Genomic DNA, 18,354 nt, shown 5'->3' on the forward strand with positions numbered 1-18,354 from the left:
AGGTGGTATAATAATATATATATCGATGGTCGTAGTGAAGTCTAAACCAGGAAAATGTATATTGGAAATTGTATAGATGCCAAAGACCAAAAGGAAAAAAATTCTGCATTGCTTTTTTTAGGGCAAGGGAATGTTTTTTTAGATAAACTCGCAAGCTTTATTATGTCCACGACGTTTACAAGAATAAGAGAAAGTTACTAGGTTGGCCTAAACAAATATGACGTTCAAATTCTAATGCAAGACTATGCTTGAGGAGATTTTTTTTGAGCATCAGTACAAACACAAGCTCTCATATACACGCGCATACACTCATCCCTATGAACGCACACACGCACACCCTATCCCTATGAGCACCTTCGAGAGACTGACCCGGCATATCATCTTGCGATTTACGAAGTCACCGTAGGCGCCTTATCGTCGACGGGAACGTCTCCTCCCACTAAAAGGGCATCGCCGGAAATCCTAAAATAAATCCAAGAATAATGCGAGCACCAGGATTTGAAAGGAGATTGTGAGCCTCAACATCCGAGATTCTAAATTCGTGACTAATGATATAAGGAAATGTACGTATGAAAAATCCCGGGGAAATCCGAACTCTTTCGGCGGCCGACTATCGGGCCCATTACATGTTTCGGCGCAACCAAAATAATCGCTCGATCCCCTAGAGAAAAACATGTCACTCTAGTCAACGCCCATGGCTTCCACCGAGAATTCCCCATCCCCACCCATGGCGTCCACCTCCGTCGTCACCCTCAACGTCGGCGGCGAGCTCTTCCAGACCACCGCAGCCACCCTCTCCCGCGCAGGCGCTTCCTCCCCTCTCGCCTCCCTTGGCCCCTCACCCGCCGACGCGCCACACTTCCTCGACCGCGACCCTCGCCTGTTCGCCGGCATCCTCTCCTTCCTCCGCAGTGGCCGCCTCGCGTCTCCTCCTCCCTCCGCCGCTCTCCTCGCCGAGGCTCGGCACTTCTCACTCGACGGCCTCCTCCTCGCCTCCCTCTCCCCGGCGTCCACCTTCTCCCCCCTCTCTCTGCGCCCCACCGCCCTCCTTCCCCTCACCGGCCGCGTCGCTCCCTCCGCCGTGGCCATATCCCCCTCCCCGCACGCGGCCTCCCTCGTCGCCGCGCACGGCGGGGTCGTCACCAGCTTTGACGCCGTGCTCGCCTCCCGCACCAGCGTCCTGACGCCGCTCCCCACCATCGACTCGCTCGTCGCGGTGTCCCCCGCCCTCGCCCTCGCTGGCGCCCGCGACTTTCCTGGCGTCCAGCTCTGCCGGTTCCCGGGCGACGCCCCTGCCACGGCTTCGGAGGCTCTATATTGGCCAGACTCGCCTTCTTCTTCTGTGCTGTCTATGGCCGCCACAGCGGCCTCAGAAACGGCGTCACAGTGGCTATTTGCCAGCTTCGAGTCCGCGCGACGGAATTCGAGCGCCGTGGTGGCGTTCGATCTGAATTCTCTGTCACCTGTGCTGGAAATCGGGAGGAAGGAGGTGTTCGGTGCGGACGTCGAGGCAGCAATACCACCGACCAAGCTCAGTTGGCTTGCTGGGCACAATCTCTTGCTTGCGGCCGGATCGCACTCCGGGCCGGCTGGAATGGTGGGTGACATACGCCTGTGGGACGTCCGGGCAAGCTCGACGGTGCCGGTGTGGGAGGTGAGGGAGGAGGAGGATTGCTTTGCAGATGTTGCTGCATCAGACTCACTGTCGGCATTGTTTAAGGTGGGGGCTGCCTCAGGTGAGGTTTTCATGGCTGACTTGAGGAGACTTAGTGGTGATGGCACCAGTGTTGATCCTTGGGTGTGCATCGGAGACCGACAAAGGGCCGGAGCTGCCACAGCATCTCGCAGGAAGGATGGGAATAACTGTAGAATTGAGTGCTACCGTAATTGGGTGTTTGTGGCACGGGACGCATATGTTGAGGTGTGGACACAGGTGGAAATTACATCAGAGGCTGGGGAGAAGAAGGTGATGAGGAAGAACTGGGTAGGGAATGGGCCATCGATGGTCACTGCAGACGGCGAGGAGAAGGCCAAGATCGTGAGCTGGGCCTTCGGAGGCAGCAGGATGGCATTGGCTAGAGTTGATCATCGGTCTATTGAGGTGTGGGATAGTGCTTCTGGGGCAATATCAGGTAATCTCTGAGCAGAGGAACAAGACTAAACATGTAAGAAGTCTCAAATTTGGTTCTGTTCTTGTTCACCTCTATCAATGTAGTTTCGGTATTTGTTTTGTGATGTTGCATTAAGGTTTGAGAACGTTCACCTTGTTTTTCCTTTTTTATTAGGTCAAAGAACATTCTACACTATAATTTTATAATCTGCCTAAGTTTTTTATTACCCAAAGAAAAGATCAACAGAATCATAGACCACATTTCTGTAAGCAAAAATCAAGTAGAATTGATTGCTAACCAGAATTCCTTGGTTCTTTTGTGTAACTGAGGTATTCCTTTTGGTCACTGTAAATAAAAATTCACAAAAGTAGCATGTGAATTAATCTAATCATTAATCTCTTTTTTGGACATTAGATTAACATCTTCTAGTAGCTCATGTTTGAGGAGAAAACCTTTTAGAATCTCAATCACATTCCAGCATGACATGCAAATGTGTTACAACACGCTTTTGCAGTAGTCTGTTTTTCATCAGAAGTTATGGTCTATGTTAATTGCTTGTTGCTCTGGACAGTGTTTGGTAATGAGCACACCTTATATGATGCAAAGTTGCAAGTTAATATGCTTCTAAATTTTGTTTGCAAACTAATATGACATCATCCTGGCAATTTATTTAATCTAATCATACAAAGTCAGTTTTTGTACCTGCACAGCTGCACTCAATCTTATTACTCACGTCTTCACCAGAGTGCACATTAAAGGATTCAGTTTGAGTAACATGTGTAAGATAAGTTTTATGGTTAGGAATTATAGAAGTGCATAAGATTAGGAATTTCAAACTCGACAATGATTATTGTTTGTTTTTATGGCATTTGATTATGGAGGCTGATCTGATAGATGCTGGAATTTCAACTGGTTCTGACTTCTGTCTTGAACTATCACATTTCATCATGATCCATCATAAATTGGACATTGCAATTAACCAGCTATGCAAACATCCGAAATATGAACTCAATGGATTTGATTACACAGCTCAACAAGTAAAACCCACTAACATCTTTCAGTTGACCTCCTAAACTACCAATAAATATCTGGAGTTCCGTACATTAGGTTTCTATATATTTACCTCACTATTTCGCAATCAAATCATTTGATAGCTTTGAACCTTTTACCCTTTTCTGATGATATATCACATGTAGTAGGGGAGACTGTTTGTTGCTATAGTTAAAGCAAAAATCTTTCTAGTTTATATTTTTCTTAAAACTGCAATACCCAATATCTTTACAGGAGTTTTGGCATACCTTGCTTCTGTGGGTCTGCTTGTGCACAAGCTCTACACCCTGCCTGTGCAGATCTGCAGACTCTAGTTTTGGATTCAATTCCATATCCCCATACCACACAGAAGATTATCTCTTCAGTCTCGACCATATGCTTTAGAAGTGTCTAATGGGTATTGTGAATAAGATAAAAATGTGACCAATACATATTACAACATCTAAGGAAATCTTAACTGGTAGTACCTCCCACCTAGCTTAACTCAAGTCTCTGGGAAAAGCCAAGTTGGAGACCATGGACCGTAGCCGGCTGCGGGCACCGCCACCGTCGCCGGCAGCAACGGCGCCACTGTCTGGTCTCTCATGTTGTACACGCCGGAGTCTGGAAAGGGATTCTCACAAGTGTCGCCGTTCATGAAGTAGATGCAGTCTTCTCGAACTCCGACGCCGCTAGATTGACCCCCGGCTGGGAGAGACTCCGAGCAGCCTTCGCTGACAAAGAGCGCGCACCCCGTCAACCTATCGACCTCGGTCCATTGTCCGCAGCCGCTGCTCAGGCCCGTTGCTTGGAAGACCTTGAAGAGTCGAGTCCGCTTCTCGATCCCCAAGTCGATTGGAAATATTGGCGGCAGGTTGATCCATCGTTGCACCATCAGCAGCCGATCGCCGGAGACGACGAGGTAGTGCCGCTGCCCGTACGCGTCAGTCTCGTAAGGATCAAAGTCGTCCTCAAACCCGGCGATTGGGGTTCCCTGGATGGTTGTCTGCTCGTGGCCGTCGTCCAGGACACGAAGCTCATGCCTCTGTCCATATCCCTCGTCCTCGTCTCCTGTGTCGAGGAGGACTGTGTCGAGGAGGACGCAGAGCTTTCCTTTGAAGAGCGCAATATCTATGGCGAAGCTGTCTTCAGGCGCCGCCCACTCCGTCGTGGAGCACCTCGTGGTGTCCCATGGCTGCCCACGGGTAGAGATGATGACTTTCGTGGTCGTGGAACCGTAGATGCCTTTGGACTCCACCAGGGCGGCGACGAGGTGATCGGACATTAACACCTTCAGGACGGTCGGGTTTTCTCGGAACCAGCCGGCGGCCTCAGGGACAGGGGTCGTCGTTACCGGGGAAGGGTTCGTCAGGGAGCACTCGTCGTCGCCGTGCACGAGGAAGAGCCTGCTGCCGGTGGAGGCCCGGATGGAGACGCCGTCGTCCGCAACGGGCAGGCGGTGGACGGCGCCGTCGGGGAGGCTGAGGAAGGTGCCGTCGCAGAGGGCGAGCCACGGGAGCAGCAGGGGTAGCGGACGCAGCAGCCGCGCGGTGGAGCGCCATGGGCGGCAGACTGCGGCGAAGCGGACGCGGTCGCCGTGCGACGGCAGCCGCAAGAGCACGACGCCCAACATCTCCGGCTGGAGGTCCGGCCATGTGCACCCGCCGGACGAGCCTCCCGACGCGGCCATCGTCGTGGGATACACGTCCTCTTTACACAGAGATCTTAGGACGAGTCCGTTCCAATTTATGAAAGATCTCTCAACTACTTCGTTCCGGATCCGATCGATCCCGTTTTTTTTTCCGGTAGCTTTTCTGTGGAGTCCAGGCTATATACGAAGGAAATCTCTTTAAATTGCCCGACTGATTTCTGGGAACAAATCAGCCGCTCCCCACGATCGCCACGCGTCTCGGTATGGACCCAGGCACCGCTTCCTCTCGTGCCTTAAGGCATCTTCAGCCGTTGGCCCCTTAGGAGGGGCAAAAAATCGCCCCTGAGAGCGCACCGGCGCTAAACCGCGCATTGAGGGCGTGATGTCCCCCAGTCACGGCCCCCCACGGGATTTTAAAAAAGTCAAATACGGCGCAAACACGACTCAAATTTAACGCAAACATCGGCGAGTTTGTTCAAATTTAAACATACTTTATAAAAAAAAGGAAAAACTATCGCGGGCTATCCCCGCCGTCTCCCTTCCCGCCTGCCTCGCCGCCCGCCCACGCGGTTCTACATGCCGAGGAGGCGGTAGAACCGCGTGTAGTCACTGCCATCGTCGTCGTCGTCGTCGTCGTCGCCCCCGCCGACGCCTCCACCGTCCCTGCTGCATCCCTCCCCCGGCTGGCGCGGCGGGTTGGACGGTCCAGGGGCGTCGTCATCGTCGTTGCTGAGGACCACGACGCCGTGCTCGTCCTCGCGCCCACGCTTACGGGAGGCGATCTCCTCCAGGGCCCGGCGCTGCCGGACCATCTCGTCGCGGAGGTAGTCGTCCCACGCCCACCGCAGGGCGTCCTCGTCGGAGAAGCCACGCCGGGCTATCTCCTCGTACTCCACGGGGAGGCCGGGCTTCGGCTTGGGCTCGACGAGGACGAAGCGGCATGTGGGGGAGGCGTTGTCGCCGATGCGGACGCCGGAGCTGCGGGTGCGCGCGCTGACAGGCGCTCCCTGGGGCTCCGGCTTGACGGGGCGGAGGTGGAGGCAGGGGGAGCCGCCGGACGAGGAGGACCCCCCGGTCTCCATGTGCCTCGGGGTCCAGGAGCTTTCCCGGCGGCGTGTGAAGGACGGGGGAGCGGGGTACTCGAGGTGCGGCGTGTTGCCGCCCTCGATGTACTCGAGGACGGCCTCCAACGTGCGCCCGGGCACGCCCCACCACCGACGCCGGCCGGCGTCGTTGAGCCTGCCGGAGGGCTCGACGCCGTTGGTGGCCTCGAGCTGCTCGGCGTGACGGCGGCGGAAGTAGGGCTCCCAGAGCGGGCTGTCGGGGACGTACCGTGGCCCCTCCCTTGCCGCACGCGGCAGGGACGAGCGGATGCGTGCGATCTCCGCACACCGCGCTGCGCCGGTGGGTATCGGGGGCACCGGCACGCCGCGGACGCTGATCCTCCACGCCCCGGGTACCCGCATGTCCGGCGGGACCGGGTACTCAGCCTCGAAAAGGAGGCGAGCCTCGCTCTCGTGAAGATGGCGGCGACCGAAGCCGTTCGCCGCCGCGCCGTCGCCTGGGAAGCGCTCGGCCATGAGTGTTGGAGACGGCGAGAGAGAGGAGAGGGAGGAACGACGACGGCGAGAGAGGCGAGGGAGGAACGACGACGGCGAGAGAGGCGAGGGAGGAACGACGACGGCGAGAGAGTACGAGTCACCGAGTGCTCTGGGGCGCGTCTTATATAGGCCGAGGCGCCGCCCGTGCGCGAGCCGCCGTGAGTACGCGTGGCGGGCGAGGGAGGGCGAGGGACGCGCGTCATCCGGTCTTCACTGCGCCGCCCGTGAGGCATCAATGGCGCAGGCTGACCGGCGCGGCAGCTTTGGCATTGATTCGCCGCGAGAAATGAGGCGATGAGGACGACGAAGGGCCGAGAAGAGGGTAGAGTCGTTGACGCGGCGGGCCCGCGGCTGTTTCGCGCCAAAACAGTTCGCCCCGGCGCCCCGGGCGCTCCCCAGCGCGCCGGGTTCGGCCTGGGTCCGCCGGCGCTGTTTTCGGCCCAAGCCGACGAAAATCGGGCTCCTGGGGGCGTGACTGGGCCGATTTTTCGGCGCCGGCGCAAAAAAAACGCCTGGGGAGGCCTTCCTGGGGCGCGGCTGGAGATGCCCTTATCTCACGCCGCGAATCACACCCACATGTTCTCCCTCCCTATGTGTGACCACTTCGTACTCTTCTATCCTCCACTCCAGCAACTCCCTTGAAGCCCCTTCCACAGTGCCACCACCTAAATCTGCAACGGGGGCCTGCTGAGAATGCTCCTTTCTCTCTTTCTCTCTCTCATTGGATCCTCCACCACCGCAGCAGGCGGCCATGCCGCCACCACCAACCAGCACCAGGCTCACCTCCTCTCCCATCTATAAAAATTCGCTGCCACCTCCCAAATCAGAGCCCCTTGCTGCAAATCGGGGCACCCAAATGAGAAATCTGTCGCGGGGCGCCGCGACTGCAGAGGGAGACGAGGGGAGGTGCTGCAAGCCCGCGTCACCCGCTTGCGCGGCGACACTGCATGGTTTTCTGTTGCCATGACGGGGCATCAGCCCATGCTGCAGGCCGGCCGTGGACGCTACTGCCCGGTGTAACAAGAGACCACGCCGCTGCATTGAGGTCAAATGAAAGTGCTACAATGGGGGCCGCCAGAGCTAGGATGGAGCATCGCCGGGGCCGTGTGGTGCACTCATGGAGCTGTAATGGAGCATCGCCGGGGTGCCGGGGCTGCAATGGAGCATCACTGGCCAGCCCGGAGGTGCAATGGAGCATCGCCGTAGCCGCCGGAGCTGCAACGGAGCATCGGCCCCCTGAACTACCCCACTAAAATCTTTCAATTGACCCCCTGAACTACCAATAAATATGTGCAATGCCTCATATCTGTAAATGATTTTTGACATACCTTGCTTTTGTGGGTGTGCTTGTTGTACAAGATCTACACCCTCGGGCAGATTTGCAATTTCTAGTTTTGGAGTCAATTTCATGCACATTCCCGTACCACACAGAAGATGATTTCTTCAGTCTCGACCATATGCTTTATAGAAGAATAGAATTGTCCAAAAAAACATCTTATTAGAAAACCTAATTATAGTACCACCTAACTATAGTAGCCTAACTCAAGTCTCTAGGAAAAGCCAAGTCGGAGACCATGGACCATCGGTGGCTGCGGGCGCCGCCACAACCTCCAACGGCAACGGCGTCACTGTCTGATCTCCCATGTAACCATGTTGTACACGCCGGAGTCAAGAAAGGGATTCTCACAGATTTCCTCCTCGGTGTCAGAGATGTCTGCATCTGCGTGCTCCTCGTTTACAAAGTAGATGCAATCTTCTCGAGCTCCGACACCGCTAGATTGACCCCCGGCGGGGAGAGACTGCGAGCAGCCTCCGCTGAGAAAGAGCGCGCGCCCCATCAACATATTGACCTCGGTCCAGAGTCCACGGCCGCTGCTCAGGTCTGTTTGTTGAGTATGTGTTTTGTATTGCACGTGTATTGGAGTTATGGCCCACCTTCTAGTCTTGTATAGTTGAGGTAGAGGCCTTTCCTTATAATATATATACGTGCACCAGCACCCCATCAATACAACGATTATTGTATTGTAAATCATCTCTCTACATGGTATCAGTTTTTAGGTTTTAATTCTCGCCTTCCGCTACCGCCGCCGCCGCGCGACTCCTCCCGCGCCGCCACCGTCACCCCACCACCGCCGCAACCGCGCGCTCCTCCCGCGCCGCCGCCGCGACCCCACTACAAGAAATATGTCAACTTGTGACCTGTTAGTGACCCTGGAAGAATTGGTCATAGATCTATGACCATTTTAGACCAATTGGTCAAAAGTTGTTCGGGGGGCTCCAAAACCTAAACTATAACGACCATTTTGGTCAGAAAGGTCGTAATTTCCTTACACGGAATGGTCATAAAGCAGATAGCACTGGTCTGCTGCCTTATTTCTAGCTGATGATGACCAATATAAATGGTCATAACCTTGTAAATTGTGGTGGGTTGCTATGACTAGGCGCCACCTCATCAGTTTTGCCTATGTGTCATGTCCATGTGGCAGTTTTTGCCCTAGGTTGTGAAGCAACCTATATTTCTGTCATTCCCAAAATTCCCAAAAAAATCTCATAAATTCTTTGGGTCATATCTTCATCAAATATGTAAAAATTCTTCCTTGCCTAGTTCAAAACTAATTCAACAATATTCATTTTCCTATTCTGTTCACGACAACACTTTATGAAGGAAGTGCTATTTATATATTCTTGATTTCCCTCGGAATTTTTGGGCACTCTTTCCTATCCAAATCATTACCGCATGACAAAATTCAGCTCCAGTTGCCTAGCAAATCTTCCTCGGCAAATTTTCAAAGTTTTTGTCCACCTAGAAGCATTGTGAAGGAAGTACCTTTTTTATATATCCAAATGACATGAAATTTATACAGTTTCTTCATATGCCCAAATTATCACCCTCCTCCAAATTGCAGCTCAGGCAAATTATCTATGTGAGCCTAGGTTCAATTTATATTTTATGGCCAAATTGGCACGTTGCAAAGCAAGTGTTATCTAGACCCCTTCTATTAACCTCAAACTCTTTGGGCACTCTTCCATACCCAAATCATTGCCACATGATAATATTCAGCTCCATTTTCCTAGTCAATCTTTCTCAGAAATTTTCGAAGTTTCTACCTCGAGAGAAGCTTTGTGAAGTAAGTACTAGCTAGGCTTACCCAAATGATCTGAAAATCTACCAAGGCATAACCATACCTATGTAACTTACCTACACCAAATTTGAGCTCATTTCATTCATCCAATTTCTCTCACTAGTTTTCCCAAGTTTCTGTCTATAGAAGAGCATTGTGAAGGAAGTACCACTTTGGCATGTCCAAATGGTATCAATTTTCTACGGTGCTTTCCAATGCCCAAATAACCATCCTCCACCAAATTTCAGCTCAATCCATTCATTATTTTGAGCCCAGCTTCAACATTCATATTTCTGTCCAGTGTGGTACTTTGCAAAGCAAGTACCATCTAGGATCCTCCTTTTGATCTGAAAATTTGCGAAGACATTCTTCTTAGTAGATGATCATCCTCAGCAAAAACTCACGCCCATTGGCCATGTGCATTTCCCGTACCGCTAATCAAACACTTGACTGCTAATTCATGTTTGAGCATCGATCGGTCTCCTTGTGAGAATCTTATGTTGTAATTTTCTTCCTAGAACCTACCTGGGGAGTGCCCAACCCACTAGACATGCCTAGGCTGCCCAGAACACATGGCAACACCACGGTCACGCGGTGACCACGCGTCGGGCATGCGAGTTTACGCGCTCTACAGTTGGGGGCCTTGGCCACCGCCCAAACCTCGACGTATCGCCATCAAACCATGTATTTATGATTAAATAGGTACTTATGTAACTATAAATGATTTTTGGAAAAAATAAATAGTAAACTATGAGGCAGCTACAGTTCAAATTTGACCCGCTTCCTACTGAATCGACGGGAATTTGTCTTTTTCACCAGAGGTGGATCAAAACTTTTGACACCCAACAATTTTGTCAATTGTGCATTAAATATGGCCTAGTATTTTATAAAAATGATTTGGTACAATTTTGCAACAATTATTTGGGAGGTCCTTCACAAAAAAACCTCCTTTGGGGCACTCGAAAAATGGAAAATGGTTTTTTCGTCCAAAGAAAATGAAAACTTCCTTAGGCAACATTGTTTGCCATTCCAATATACACCCTTGTGCACAATATGGGATCATTTGAACAAATTATGCCATGAATGTGGCCATAAGATTGATCATTTGGCTTGAAAGCCATTAATCTCCACACATGATAGCTCGTTTTTGAGAACACTTTTTTAAAATAATTGACGTATTACAAGTTTGTTATTTTTCCTAGGAACTTGGCCACATATAATGACACACGAAGGTTTCCCAATTTTTTGATTTTTTTTGAATTTTTTATGCCCGTTTCAAAATGCGGTCAAAACGGCGGGAATAACCGTTCTTAGCTAGTGGTTGAATCTTAAATTTTTTTTTGTGTTTCTATGATTAAATAGATACTTATGTACCTAGAAATGATTTTTGAAAAAAATAAAGAGCAAACTACAAGGCAGCTACAGTTCAAATTTGACCCGCTTCCAGTTGAATCAGCGGAAATTTGTCTTTTTCATGAGAGGTGGATCAAAACTTTTTACACCCAACCATTTGGTCAATTGTGCATTAAATATGCCCTAGTATTTTAGAAAAATGATTTGGTCCAATTTTGCAACAATTATTTGGTAGGTCCTTCACAAAAAAACCTTCTTTTGGGCACTCGAAAAATGGAAAATTTTCGTCCAAAGAAAATGAAAACTTCCTTAGGCAACATTGTTTGCCATTCCAATATGCACCCTTGTGCACAATATGAGATCATTTGAATAAACTATGCCATGGATGTGGCCATAAGATTGATCATTTGGCTTGAAAGCCATTGATCTCCACACGTGATAGCTCGTTTCTGAGAACACTTTTTTAAAATAATTGTCGTATTACAAGTTTGTTATTTTTCCTAAGAACTTGGCCACATATGATGACACAATGCGAAGGTTTCCCAATTTTATGATTTTTTTAATTTTTTATGCCCGTTTCAAAATACGGTCAAAACGGCAGGTTTGACCGTTCCTAGCTAGTGGTTGAATCTTGGACAACTTTTGATATTTCTCTAATTAAATAGGTATTTATGTACTTAGAAATGATTTTTGGAAAAATAAAGAGCAAACTATGAGGCAACTACAGTTCAAATTTGACTCGCTTCCAACTGAATTGGTGGAAATTTGTCTTTTTCACCAGAGGTGGATCAAAACTTTTTACACCCAACCATTTGGTTAATTGTGCATTAAATATGTCCTAGTATTATAGAAAAATGATTTGGTCCAATTTTGCAAGAATTATTTGGTAGGTCCTTCACAAAAAAAAACTCATTTCAAGCACTCGGAAAATGGAAAATGAATTTTCCGTGCAAAGAAAATGAAAACCCTTAGGCAACATTGCTTGGAATTCCAAGATGCACCCTTGTGCACAATATGAGACCATTTTAACAAACTATGCCATGAATGTGGCCATAAGATTGATCATTTGGCTAGAAAGCCATGAATCTTCACGCATGGTAGCCCATTTCTGAGAACACTTTTTTAAAATAATTACCATATTACAAGTTTATTATTTTTCCTGGAAACTTGGTCACATATAATGACACAATGCGAAGGTTTTCTATTTTTTTGATTTTTTTATGCCTGTTTCAAAATGCGGTCAAAACGGCGGGCTTGACCGTTCCTAGCTAGTGGTTGAATCTTGGAATTTTTTTGGTGTTTCTCTGATTAAATAGATACTTATGTACCTAGAAATGATTTCTGGAAAAAATAAAAAGCAAACTATAAGGCATCTACAGTTCAAATTTGACCCGCTTCCATCTGAATCGACGGGAATTTGTCTTTTTCACCAGAGGTGGATCAAAACTTTTGACACCCAACCATTTTGTCAATTGTGCATTAAATATGTCCTAGTATTTTATAAAATCGATTAGGTCCAATTTTGCAACAAATATATGGTAGATCCTTCACAAAAAAAACTCATTTCAGGCACTCGGAAAGTGGAAAATGAATTTTCCGTGAAAAGAAAATGAAAACTCCCTTAGGCAGCATTGTTTGAAATTCCAAGATGCCCCCTTGTGCGCGATATGAGATCGTTTGAACAAACTATGCCATGAATGTGGCCATAAGATTGATCATTTGGCTAGAAAACCATAAATCTTCACGCATGATAGCTCATTTCTGAGAACATTTTTTAAAATAATTACCGTATTACAAGTTTATTATTTTTCCTGAAAACTTGGTCACATATAATGACACAATGCGAAGGTTTTCCATTTTTTTTGATTTTTTGAATTTTTTATGCCTGTTTCAAAATGCGGTCAAAATGGCGGGCTTGACCATTCCTATCTAGTGGTTGAATCTTGGAATTTTTTGGTGTTTCTCTGATTAAATAGATACTTATGTACCTAGAAATGATTTTTGGAAAAAATAAAAAGCAAACTACAAGGCATCTACAGTTCAAATTTGACCTGCTTCCACCTGAATCGGCGGGAATTTGTCTTTCTCACCAGAGGTGGATCAAAACTTTTGACACCTAACCATTTTATCAATTGTGCATTAAATATGTCCTAGTATTTTATAAAATTGATTAGGTCCAATTTTGCAACAAATATATGGTAAATCCTTCACAAGAAAAACTCATTTCAGGCACTCGGAAAATGGAAAATTGATTACGACCATTTTAGATGGTCATAACATCATCAAAGCCTGCACTTCATTCTGATTGGTCAATGGGCATGTCACGCGGATCGAGCATTAGAGACCGTCGGATCCTGCCAGATCCAACGGCCCACACCCCTCACCCTCTCCCCACCCACACCCACCCGAAAGCAGCTCCACTCACCTACACCACATGTCGTTGAGGACACTGACATGTGGGCCTAATTCCTCGCGGGCCCACCTGTCATTGGCAAAATGCCACCACTCACCCACTCCTCCCCCCTCGCGGGCACAGCACTCCTCCCTCCTCTCCTCCTCTCCCCCGCACACCACTCCTCTCCCCGCAGCCCAAACCCTAACCCCTCCCCCATTTCCCTCCATTGGACCGCCGCCGCCACCTTCGTGGACGACTACCTGCTCCCACCGTTCGCGCCCGCGCGCCTGCTCCTCATCGCCTCGCTCCTCGTCGACCACCCGCCCCACTCCTCTCCCCGTCGACCATCGCTCCGCTGCCGCCCCATCCTCCCCTTCCTTCCGCCGCCCACCTCTCCCCTCGTCTGCACCCTCCCCTTCCCCCCCTCCACTCCTCCCTCGCCTCCGGCCAGAATCGTCGCTCCCGATCCAGATCCCTCCCCTCGCCGCCACCCATCCCTCCTTCCCCACCTCAGATCCTCGCCGCCGCCACCCACCTCTCCCCTCCCCACCTCAGATCCCTCCCCTCGCTGCCACCCACCCCTTCACTGGCTGTCGTGGACATGGTCGCCACCACAGACCGCGAGCGCGTCCGAGTCCCATCCATGTCCGCGCCGGCTCCGTCTCTGTCTCCTTTCGTGGGAGGTGACCCGCACCCGGCCCCGCGGCGGGGGAGGGGTGGCGGCGGCCTCGCGCTCCGCCCAGATCCGGTGCTCGCGTGCTCCAGCGGCCACGCGCGACCGTCTCCCGTGGATAGGGTTTGGTCCACCGCGTCGTCGGTGTGTCTCCGGCGACTAAGGTTGGTCCCCTCTCTTCCTCACCTCGTCTCCTATCCCTACCAGATCCTCTCTTCCTCACCTCGTCTCCTCTCGCTACCAGATCCATCCAGCACGTCGTCGTCGCTCGCGCTCCGGGCCGCCATGGCATGGACGGGAAGGCTGCCCGGACGCCGACGCCATGGAGAACCCCAACGGCTAGCCCCCTCTCCTCTCCTCTCCTTTTCGATTTCTTCTTCCATTGCATTCCCTTCCATCCTCTTCCCTGACGCGATGCGATTTCTGTCCATGAGCAGCAGCGTCAGGGGCGGTGAAGGCCAGCAGCAGAAGCATCCATCTCCGGCGCCACCAGGGGCAGGTAAAATTCTGGTTGATTTGCATATATGGTCGCTGTTGACTCCGCTTGTCTCTATCTGAAAGTAGTGGTAGCCGTAGTGCGTGTGCTGAGTGATTGCCAACGCTTTGTTGGCTGGTTGGATGTAAGAACTGAACGCGTTGCTTTTGCAAATTGATTATCTATCTAGAAAACGTTGCAGTTGTGGTACTACGTGATCTTACTAATGTTGTCTTTCTTTTACTCTTGTAAACTGAGCCCTTGTGTTGCGTCTGCAAGAAGTAGTGCTACTACTTGTTCATAATGGTTGATTGCTTGCTGAATCTTGTTTTGCAAACTGAGAAGATTTAGAATGATGCATTTCCGCTGCTAGTGATTTCTTCAGTCCGACCTGATTAGTAAGTGCTTGTACTAATCTCTGCCATGTGTTTCTAACAATGCAAGTTTGGCTTCCAGATGAGATCTGGCTTTCAGATTCTTCTGAAACTGAACGCATCTATGTTTGGCCATTTGTACTGCATCTTTCTGAACCGAACACTGCCATGTTTGGCAAACTGATGATACGTGTATCTTTGTTGAACTCTGGTTATCTGCAAGTAGTAGTGCTCTTCCTGGATTGGAGTGGAAATTGCTGCATGGTGCTGCATCTTGTGCAAACTGATGATATGGGATTAAGAATAATGATGCATTTCTGTTGTTAGCGATTTCTTCTGTGAAACTTCATATATGTATTTACATTCATTGAAAGCATATAATCAATATCTGGTCTGATGATTTATGTACTGTTATCTCAAATAAAAAAGCATATAACAGCAGTAGTAGCACAAATTTAACTGAATTCAATTAAAATTTCCATGATGTGCTTCAATTAAAATTCAACCATGTTACGATCTTTCAGCATGCATGATGTGCTTCAATGGTTTCTATATACTGTCATGGTATGATCATTTGACCACCCCTTCATCTCCAATTTGCTTCAATTAAACTGTTGGGTGCTTCTACAAACGACCTTGCTCTGACCCTGAATTACCTTGTTAAGTATTTGCCTTGCCTGCTAATCTTTCCCTTCCAGTTTAGATCATGCTTGGCTACTTGACAAGGTATTCTGGTCTGTAGATGCATCTTATTCCTGTTGAGAATCGTTTGGATGCATCTTCTTCTGGTTGTTTTTGTTATTGACCTGCTGCTATTGTCAATCTACTGTTGTCATTAACCTGCTATTGCTGCTGTTGTACGAGAAGAAGGAGCACACCCAGGAGAAGAAGGAGCAAGCCCGGAGAAAAACAACGAGCAGGAGAAGAAGGCCCTGGATTGCTGTTGCTAGAGTGTTTACGGAAACATGATGTTCTCCCATGTACAGTGCAGTCACATTTCATGTCACAGAGCAGGAGATGACGGACATGCTGATCGATATGCTGTAAGTTGCCTCAAACTCCCTCTTTTTCTTCCATTTGCATGAATGATGCTATATCGATCTGTTTGCTTGAGATCATAAGTGTATGCTATGAGAGATATCCAGAAGGTCCCCTGCTCTGCTCTGACTGCCTCGTTTACCGCCTTTCCACCGTAGTAGATGTTCTTTTTTCTTCTGTAATTTACCATCAATGATCTGTTGTAACCTAATTTCTACGAACTAGTATGATTCGTTCGTATATTTGGCCAGCTCCAGACTAGTTAGTGCTCCTCTTTTGGTTTCCTTAGTTGCTTTATGCATAAGAATAAGCTGATAAGAATAGAACATTGACACTTTGCATGTTATTAGCTGAATGGATGGCTGTGGTAGTAGAATGGTATTATTGTTTAGGTGCAATTTGGTGTAGTGAAGTTTTTTGCACGACTCGCACTTGTGCAATACATATTCATATTTTTCTCTGTTTTCTTGTATGAATGAGTATCTCATTTTAACTAGCTGGAGAACTAAAATCATGGTACTAGCTGAATTTGTGTCGTCATTCTAATATAAATAGCTGTTATTTTTGAATGGTCTCTTCTTGCTATATTGGCTCCAGTTTTCCTAATTCTTCTCTGTTGATTCATGTATCAGGGTGACCGTGGAAGGCATATCACCGTTTATGCCCAGTCCTAACAGGAGTAGGTGCCTAGTTTGTGATTGTTATCGAAAGAGCTCCATGCTGAAGAACATAGCTTGTAACTGTATCACATGTAGAGCTTCTGGAGAATGTTTGGAGTATCACGTGTAGAGCTTGTATATGTTAGAGCTTATTATGTGTAGAGCTTGTAAAGTATATGTTATTTGTACAATAGGAGCTCTGTACTGAATCTGGCTAATAATATTTGGAGTATTATGTGTGTTTTTTTTGTGCCAATTTAAATACTGGTTATTTATTTACTGTTAAATTGAAATATGAAGAATATGAACTTGCTAGCTGGGACCCACGTACCTGAACCTGACATCTGGGACCCATTTGACTAGTGGACCTTTTTTATATTACAAAAAAACTAAAACTTTCTAGCGGAAAAGGCCACAGCCCCAAAATGAGAAGGCTTAATTGTTGGGCTTGGCCCATCTACCTAACCAAAATTAATATGAGAAAAAAACACAAATAGGCCGAATTGTTGGGCTAGGCCCATGTAGAAAATCGAATTGGACCGGGCTGAATCTTGTGCCACATCAGATTGCCATGCTGGATGCCTACGTGGCCTGGGGACGTTGCTAGTGACCAAAACGCCACAGTAGACGTATTTTGGTCATAAACGTCTACGACTATTCCAGAAGAAAGGTCGCTATAGTCAGTTTATGACGGCCAGCTTTTGACCTTATGTTTTTGGTCACAAAAAGGTCACAAATGGAAATTTGTGACCATTCAGTGACCAATAGTGGTGGTCACAAATTGACATATTTCTTGTAGTGCCCAGCGCCGCCGCCGCCGCCGCGCGACTCCCGCGCCGCCGCCGCCCGCTCGCCGCCGCGCGACTCCTCCCGCGCCGCCGCCGCCGCGCGACTCCTCCGCGCCGCCGCCGCCGCTACCCCGCCGCCGCGCGACTCCTCCGCGCCGTCGCTACCCCGCCGTCGCGCGACTCCTCCGCGCCACCGCCGATGGCGTTCACCGGCCTGTCCGCCGCCGCCTCTGCCGTCCCGCCACCAGCGCCCTCCGGCGCGGCCCCGACGCCATACGGCGCATCCGGCGTCACCCACATGCAGCCATCCCCGCCAATGGCCGGCGGCCCTGCTCCGCCCGCCCCGACGATGGCCTGTCCGGGCTGGTGTTACCCGTCGACCGGTACCGGCTACGGCATCCTCCTTGTGCCGCCGCTGGCCCAGGACGCCGGCTGGGCCCCGCACTACCCGCAGGCTCTCCCCGCGGACAACCGGGGGTTCATCGGCGCGCCTTACCAGTCGACCGGCACCGGCTACGGCACCCTCCTTGTGCCGCCGCCCCTCGGTGGTTATGGCCCGCCCTCTTCGGCGCCGCCCTACGGGGGCCTCTCACCGCCGCCGGTACCTGCGCCATGGGACCCCGCCCTCCTCGCCGCCCAGCACTCCCCGCCGTCGCCGAGTAGCTCTATCGGCGGAGGCGACTGGTACATGGACTCAGGTGCTACCGCGCACATGACAGCTCATCCCGATAACCTAACCTCCTCCACTCCCGTTCACACACCCACTCGTATCACCGTCGGTAACTGCTCCTCCTTACCTATTACTCATATCGGTAGCGCTAGTTTTCCCTCCACTTCCACACCCATCAATATGTCTAATGTTCTTGTTGAAGGAAATATGCCCTAGAGGCAATAATAAAGTTATTATTTATTTCCTTATATCATGATAAATGTTTATTATTCATGCTAGAATTGTATTAACCGGAAACATAATACATGTGTGAATACATAGACAAACAAAGTGTCACTAGTATGCCTCTACTTGACTAGCTCGTTAATCAAAGATGGTTATGTTTCCTAACCATGAACAAAGAGTTGTTATTTGA

At 49.5% G+C, this 18,354-nt stretch overlaps 2 protein-coding genes across 2 annotated transcripts; one reads left to right on the plus strand and one right to left on the minus strand.

Moving 5' to 3' along the window:
• The first annotated feature begins 641 nt into the window (after positions 1–641).
• LOC125520536 (BTB/POZ domain-containing protein At5g41330-like) lies at positions 642–2,250 on the plus strand. The gene has a single exon (XM_048685489.2). The coding sequence runs from the start codon at positions 695–697 to the stop codon at positions 2,141–2,143; it is 1,449 nt and encodes a 482-aa protein (XP_048541446.1). The 5' UTR covers positions 642–694; the 3' UTR covers positions 2,144–2,250.
• Positions 2,251–2,478: 228 nt separating this feature from the next.
• On the minus strand, positions 2,479–5,051 carry LOC125520537 (uncharacterized). Its single transcript, XM_048685490.2, has one exon. It carries the CDS (start codon positions 4,828–4,830, stop codon positions 3,646–3,648), a length of 1,185 nt encoding a protein of 394 aa, XP_048541447.2. The 5' UTR covers positions 4,831–5,051; the 3' UTR covers positions 2,479–3,645.
• Between the last annotated feature and the right edge of the window lie 13,303 nt (positions 5,052–18,354).

Source organism: Triticum urartu, chromosome 7A (assembly GCF_056163025.1).
Source record: "Triticum urartu cultivar PI428250 chromosome 7A, HENAU_Tu73, whole genome shotgun sequence".
Taxonomy (NCBI): Eukaryota; Viridiplantae; Streptophyta; class Magnoliopsida; order Poales; family Poaceae; genus Triticum; species Triticum urartu.

Coding starts and splice junctions, on each gene's coding strand:
- LOC125520537 (XM_048685490.2), bottom strand. CDS start 4,830: ATGGCCGCGTCGGGAGGCTCGTCCGGCGGGTGCACATGGCCGGACCTC.
- LOC125520536 (XM_048685489.2), top strand. CDS start 695: ATGGCTTCCACCGAGAATTCCCCATCCCCACCCATGGCGTCCACCTCC.